Source organism: Conger conger, chromosome 9 (assembly GCF_963514075.1).
Source record: "Conger conger chromosome 9, fConCon1.1, whole genome shotgun sequence".
Classification (NCBI taxonomy): domain Eukaryota; kingdom Metazoa; phylum Chordata; class Actinopteri; order Anguilliformes; family Congridae; genus Conger; species Conger conger.
In genome coordinates, this window is record NC_083768.1 from 58,293,807 (window position 1) to 58,301,306 (window position 7,500).

General features: G+C 45.9%; 2 protein-coding genes across 2 annotated transcripts in view; both read left to right on the forward strand.

The window, feature by feature from the left end:
* The window catches only part of ehmt2 (euchromatic histone-lysine N-methyltransferase 2), a 30,118-nt gene extending 25,097 nt beyond the window's left edge, over window positions 1-5,021 (forward strand). The window contains 3 exon segments of the mRNA XM_061255240.1: window positions 1,238-1,316; window positions 2,494-2,669; window positions 3,446-5,021. Of these exon segments, the coding sequence (XP_061111224.1) occupies window positions 1,238-1,316; window positions 2,494-2,669; window positions 3,446-3,626 (436 nt within the window). The 3' untranslated portion in view covers window positions 3,627-5,021.
* Window positions 5,022-5,805: 784 nt separating this feature from the next.
* The window catches only part of slc44a4 (solute carrier family 44 member 4), a 27,828-nt gene continuing 26,133 nt past the window's right edge, over window positions 5,806-7,500 (forward strand). The window contains exon 1 of the mRNA XM_061255243.1: window positions 5,806-5,959. Within this exon, the coding sequence (XP_061111227.1) occupies window positions 5,923-5,959 (37 nt within the window). The 5' untranslated portion in view covers window positions 5,806-5,922. The remainder of the gene's footprint in view (window positions 5,960-7,500) is intronic.

Consider the following 7,500-nt stretch of genomic DNA (forward strand, 5'->3'; position numbering starts at 1 on the left):
ATCAGACTGTATATAAACAAGCCCTATATCAGACTGTACATTAACAGGTGGACTGTATATAAACAAGCCCTATATCAGACTGTATATTAACAAGCTCTTTATCAGACTATATAAACAAGCCCTATATCAGACTGTTCCTATAAGCAACCCCTATATGACGCTGTCTGTACACGCAACCCCTATATCATACTGTATATAAACAAGCCCTATATCAGACTATCTCTATGAGCAACCCCCGTCTCTGTGAGAAGCCCGTATGTATGTGCCAGAGTGAGATGGTGGTTTTACGCTCTCAGAGTGAGATGGTGGTTTTACGCTCTCAGAGTGAGATGGTGGTTTTATGCTCTCAGAGTGAGATGGTGGTTTTACGCTCTCAGAGTGAGATGGTGGTTTTATGCTCTCAGAGTGAGATGGTGGTTTTATGCTCTCAGAGTGAGATGGTGGTTTTATGCTCTCAGAGTGAGATGGTGGTTTTACGCTCTCAGAGTGAGATGGTGGTTTTATGCTCTCAGAGTGAGATGGTGGTTTTACGCTCTCAGAGTGAGATGGTGGTTTTACGTTCTCAGAGTGAGATGGTGGTTTTACGCTCTCAGAGTGAGATGGTGGTTTTACGCTCTCAGAGTGAGATGGTGGTTTTATGCTCTCAGAGTGAGATGGTGGTTTTATGCTCTCAGAGTGAGATGGTGGTTTTACGTTCTCAGAGTGAGATGGTGGCTTTACGCTCTCAGAGTGAGATGGTGGTTTTACGTTCTCAGAGTGAGATGGTGGCTTTACGCTCTCAGAGTGAGATGGTGGTTTTACGCTCTCAGAGTGAGATGGTGGTTTACGCTCTCAGAGTGAGATGGTGGTTTTACGCTCTCAGAGTGAGATGGTGGTTTTATGCTCTCAGAGTGAGATGGTGGTTTTATGCTCTCAGAGTGAGATGGTGGTTTTACGTTCTCAGAGTGAGATGGTGGCTTTACGCTCTCAGAGTGAGATGGTGGTTTACGTTCTCAGAGTGAGATGGTGGCTTTACGCTCTCAGAGTGAGATGGTGGTTTTACGTTCTCAGAGTGAGATGGTGGCTTTACGCTCTCAGAGTGAGATGGTGGTTTTACGTTCTCAGAGTGAGATGGTGGCTTTACGCTCTCAGAGTGAGATGGTGGTTTTACGTTCTCAGAGTGAGATGGTGGTTTTATGCTCTCAGAGTGAGATGGTGGTTTTACGTTCTCAGAGTGAGATGGTGTTTGCGCTCTCAGGTACGTGGGGGAGCTGATTTCAGATGCGGAGGCTGATGTGAGAGAGGACGACTCCTACCTTTTTGACCTGGACAACAAGGTACCACACCTGTCCCTGTCTAACGCACCTGTCCCTGTCCAACGCACCTGTCCCTGTCCAACGCACCTGTACACCTGTCCAACGCACTTGTACACCTGTCCAACGCACCTGTCCATCTGTCCAACGCACCTGTCCAACACACCTGTCCCTGTCCAACACACCTGTCCAACGCACCTGTCCAACACACCTGTACACCTGTCCAACGCACCTGTACACCTGTCCAACACACCTGTCCCTGTCCAACGCACCTGTCCCTGTCCAACGCACCTGTCCCTGTCCAACGAACCTGTCCCTGTCCAACGCACCTGTCCAACACACCTGTCCATCTGTCCAACGCACCTGTCCAACACACCTGTCCTGTCCAACGCACCTGTCCAACAAGCCTGTACACCTGTCCAACGCACCTGTCCAACACACCTGTGCACCTGTCCAACGCACCTGTCCAACACACCTGTACACCTGTCCAACACACCTGTACACCTGTCCAACACACCTGTCCCTGTCCAACACACCTGTCCAACACACCTGTCCATCTGTCCAACGCACCTGTCCAACACACCTGTCCCTGTCCAACGCACCTGTCCAACAAGCCTGTACACCTGTCCAACGCACCTGTCCAACACACCTGTGCACCTGTCCAACGCACCTGTCCAACACACCTGTACACCTGTCCAACACACCTGTACACCTGTCCAACACACCTGTCCCTGTCCAACACACCTGTCCAACACACCTGTCCATCTGTCCAACGCACCTGTCCAACACACCTGTCCCTGTCCAACGCACCTGTCCAACAAGCCTGTACACCTGTCCAACGCACCTGTCCAACACACCTGTGCACCTGTCCAACGCACCTGTCCAACACACCTGTGCACCTGTCCAACGCACCTGTCCAACACACCTGTACACCTGTCCAACGCACCTGTACACCTGTCCAACACACCTGTACACCTGTCCAACACACCTGTCCAATGCGCCAGTCTCCCACACCTGTCCAGTGCCCCTGTATTCCACCCCTATCCTGTGTATACAGGAGTCTTCTGAGTCTTTTGGGCAGTTAGGGTTAGGATAATAACTTGATTTAACAGAATGTAATTAGTTATAAGTCAGCACGTCCTTTGTTCAGTGTCGTTGAGAATGGCCCTGACTCCTCCCTCTCGCCCCCCCCCCCCTGCAGGACGGTGAGGTGTACTGCATCGACGCCCGTTACTACGGCAACATCAGCCGCTTCATCAACCACCTGTGCGACCCGAACATCATCCCTGTGCGTGTGTTCATGCTGCACCAGGACCTGCGCTTCCCCCGCATCGCCTTCTTCAGCTCACGGGACATCCTGATGGGCCAGGAGCTGGGGTACGCACCTCCTCAGCCAATCACAATGCGCCAACAGACAAACAAGACTGATGGGCCATGTGGCCACACAGGGCGGCCTGTAGCGTAGTGGTTAATGTAAAGGACTGGGACATGCAAGGTCGGTGGTTCTAATCCCGGTGTAGCCACAATAAGATCCGCAGCCGTTGGGCCCTTGAGCCAAGGCCCCTAACCCTGTACTGCTCCAGGATTTTCTCCTGCTTAGTCTAATCAACTGTGCGTTGCTCTGGGTAAGAGGATCAGCTAAATAACTGAAATGTAACTGTAAAGTTACAAGTACTTTCCTGCATTTTGCTAAGCTTGCCTGGTGGTTTGTGTAGGAAAAATACTGTCTGAATTCTCGGCTACTGAGCAAATTGTGCTAAACGGGAAATGCATTAAGAACGGGAAAGCGGCTGGATGCAACTTGAGGTTCTCTAAATAAATAAATAAATAAAGACCAGGCAGAACGGCAGACCTACACGCAGGACTCAAATGCTACTTTCAACTTTCCTGACCTAACCTCCCAAAAACCAAGGCAAAACAAGAATTCTAGAAAGCTTTTCAAAGACTAGTTTGAACACACTTAAGACAAAAAGCAGAGAACAGACTTGTTCTTATGCTGAGGCTTTAATTCCATTGTACTCAAAATTAAGCTGATGGCACCCATTTTGTCTCTCCCCTTGCCTGGGTTCACCAACCGGTCTTTTAACAATGTTTCTGAAAATGTTGACGGACACTTCAGTTCAGACTCTCGTTTTTCTCCTCTGCCGTGGCAGGTTTGACTACGGTGACCGTTTCTGGGACATCAAGAGCAAGTATTTCACCTGTCAGTGTGGCTCAGAGAAGTGCAAGCATTCTGCAGAGGCCATCGCCCTGGAGCAGAGCAGGCTGGCACGGCTGGAGGCCTGCCCGGAATCTTTACCCGAACCTGGGCTGGCCGTGCTGGGAAACTCCTAGGTTTCTGCCTTTCCCAGGCCCAAGTCTGGTGGTTCCTTCTTGGCCTCATCCAGTGTGTGTGTGTGTGTGTGTGTGTGTGTGTGTGTGTGTTTGTATGTGTGTATGTTTGTTGAATGTGTCTTGTCTGTCAGCAGACTTTTTTTTATTTTATTTTTATGTTTTTTAATTTTCTTGTTTTGGGCAGAACGATCCTGGAATGAGAGGAAGTTTAGCCTGTTACGACGCAAAAAAAGGGCCTGCCCGTTTGTGCGATCTTCGTTCCCAAGTTACGGTATTTTCACTGTACTGTGTGCTGCTCCAGATGCTGTATGATTCTGCAGTCCTACCGTCATCTCTGCCTCTTAAAGGATTATTTGACTTGGTACCCATTTTATTAGCATGGGGTGAATTCCAGCTGTCCATGCCGAAGGTCAACAGTGCGGCTTTATGTCCCGTTTGCTTCCAATTCACTCTTAATTTATTTTTGAGACCTGCCCGAAAGTAATAGTTTTAAAGCGCACACTAACTACGGGGGGTAGTAGATCGATAAAAGAGAGTACTGGCGTGAAATGTCCCGTGTCCTTTTTGTCAAAAGTTCTGTTATTTTAACTACAATGTATTCTTGCACACGATAACACACTCACATGGGCGCATGCATTGAAACGGCTTGCTGTATTTCTCACTGCAGCTAACCAAAACCTGAAACCAGATCATCAGTCCAGAAATGCAGACTGTTTCACGTCAGTGCTATCTTTTGCACTATTTCAGTGAGGTCCCAAACATGAATGGGAGTGAATTGGGAGCTGGACAAATGGGAACGTGATGTGGTTCAGAGTCAGCAGGGCCAGCTGATGTTGCTAATATTCACTCCACGCAAATTTAATGTGGTAATCTCTACAAATGTACTTGTGTCATACCAAAGTGAAATATCCCTTTAACTGCGGAAGTTTTGGTCGGAAATGGGAGTCACGGAATGCTATGACATGGTACGGAATTCCCATTGCCCGGGGGGACCTGACGGACCTGACTGACCTGTTGGACCTGCGACTCCACAGGGTCATTTTGGCACAGGTTGATGACATCATCCTGTCCTGTGGCCTACGCTAAACGCTGTTGTACGTATCAGGCTGTGCTGCAGTGAGGCGACCCTTTTTAAACACCGAACCATAGCATGACATACCATCTGGCACTGCACCCTGTGTTAGAAGGCTAGCTGTGCTAGAAGGCTTGCCTTTTTATTTTCACAAGACGTAGGAATTGTAGATACTCGCAGAGTATACAGTTGATGATTTTAAGGTCATTTGCTTTGTTCTTTTTTTTTTTTTTTTTTTACCGAAATCCAAAAAAAAAAAAAAATGCCTTAATCGTACTGTTATTAAAGATAAAAACTCAATAAAAATGAAGAAAAATGTTGAATTTTCCTGCCTCTGGTTGCCTGTTTTTAAAATGTAATGTTCTCCTTAAGAGTATGTAATATGTCGAGACAGCTATGTGTATGTGATGATATCACGATAATATGTATGTAATGTAACCCCCCTGGGTGTGTCGAAGTGTCCCTGAGCAAGACACCTAACCCCGAAATGCTCCTGACACACTGGTTGGTAGTTTGCATGGCAGCCAATCGCCGTCGGTGTTTGAATGGGTGAATGAGAATGAACGCTTTGGATAAAGGCGCTATATAAATGCCAACCATTTTCCGTCAAATATTGTTTTCTTACCACACAGACAAAGATAGGATTTTTATCATTATCATTCATTCTGTTTTTGCGCCATAGTTCGTGATCTGTATAATGTAATGCTCAGTTAAGAACGGGAGGTTTTTGTTTTTTGTTTTTTGTTTTTTAAGCAATACCAAGATCAACACTGCAACTTTTTGCTGCATCAAAAACATAGAGAATAATAATAATAATAATAATAATATAAAACAAGTGGCACTCTGTCCGCATTTAATTTCATGTGTACATTCAATATGTGTATAATGGGTTGATATGAAAACCAACACCATGCAGATCTCCAGGAACAGGGTTGGGGACTCCTGTCCTGTCTGCGGCTGGCAACATTAAAGTGACTAACACCGGTCGCCAGGGGGCAATGAAGTCACGGTACCATGCGGGGAAGGGAACGTATTCTGGGCGTGTACCCCCAGGTGTGCATCCTAAAGCAGGTGCACCGGTGACGTAGCGCCTGGCAACAGGGAACGGGGAAATAAACGGAAAGAGTTGAAGAGATTTTGAGTGCAAGTTTATTTTTCAGACCGATCTCAGTGTAGTCTACCCAACACAATACAATCAGGACATACTGAGACTAACAGGTGGAAATGGGTAAAAAATCGGAAGAGGACAAGTCAGAATATGGTGAGTTCTGTTTTAAACAGTAGCCTGAAAGCTTACAGATTCTACAATTGCTTGTGAGCTAGCGAACGTAATTTAGCGGTCTAGCGAGCTTACTTTATATTAACCTTATCGCGTATGCTAAGTAATAACGTGTTTATATACATTATATCTTTTTACAGTAACTTGTGAAGCTATATAAGCTACACGATAGCCTACATTTTCGTGCAATTGTTTAAAATTGTAATTTCCCGTCTTTAGTTGACGCAATCTCGGTTAACTACGAACTAACTATTTATGTTAATTAGGGTAGATGGAAATCTACTTTAGAAACTAGTTTGGCCAGTCAACTGTAGGTATGGGGTAGGTATGTGCTGTATACATTGCGTGTTAATTATAATTATATAATTATAATGCACTTTAGCTGTAGATGCTGCCTCACATCGCATAGCCTAATGTTGTTGTTTTACTTCTGTTTTCACAAATAATGTCACACTACCCAAAACAGCGCGCTTAAGTAGGCCTATACTTGCAGGGTGTAATATTTTGGTATAAACAATAATAGTACAACAAATGGAACGTCGTAATACAACATATGGAACGTGCACTTATTTTTATACTGATCATTTCTTTTCGGGACTGAAAATATATGTCAAGGCGCACTTTCGAAATTCATAAAATGTCCGCTTACGGCTGTTCGTTCCATGGAACATATAGTCCAGTAGTGCGCTATTGTGGTCACAACGCCGTATGTCGTCCGCCCCTGTCCTCTTTTTAAAGATCCGGTACGGTCACCTTACTTACCGTGGCCTACCTGTCCGAGTCGCAATGTAGATTACACTATAGTGTAAAAATGTTTAGGCTTAAAATTCAAATTTTGTAGACTGACTAATCAGACTATGCGGCTGCGATGATTTGAGGGAGTCGTGAACTAATTGGACAACGGGACAATATAATGGCGGTAGGCTGTCATATGCGCCATTTCACACAGTGAACTGAACGGCAGATAATTTCGCAAGTGGGTGATTATAGGCAGGAGTGTGTTTATGCAATGCTCATAGGTGTCACACCTCAGGTTTATAAGTTTTTTTGTGTGAAATGGGATGATTGTGGCTTGATTGTGTGCGTGTGTGCTTGTGTGCGTGCGTGCGTGTGTGTGCAGCTATACCTTACGCGGCTTTTCTGTGCTACATGTGACGTGGTAGGCCTCTGTGATTTTACAGAATTGAGAGTAACAGGCGGCTTGCAGGCTCGTGCCATGTGATGCTAATGAATCCGCCGGGACGGACGCACTTGCACGCTGACTGGCCTACACATACGTTTGGACAATCCAAGACGGTTTAAAAAAAGAAACACTAATAGATCTTATCGCTTGCAAAACTATTATAAATGGATGAAGGTAAACTGCCTTTTTGGAGAGATCCGTTTAGTATTGCTAGTCTATCTGAGCACATAATCTCAGGCCACACACGATTCTCCCACACCCATGGCAATTTTTCAAATCACTCCTGAACTGCTAGCCTACTGACAATGGGCTAAAGCTTTGCTCTGTTATGTCCAGGACA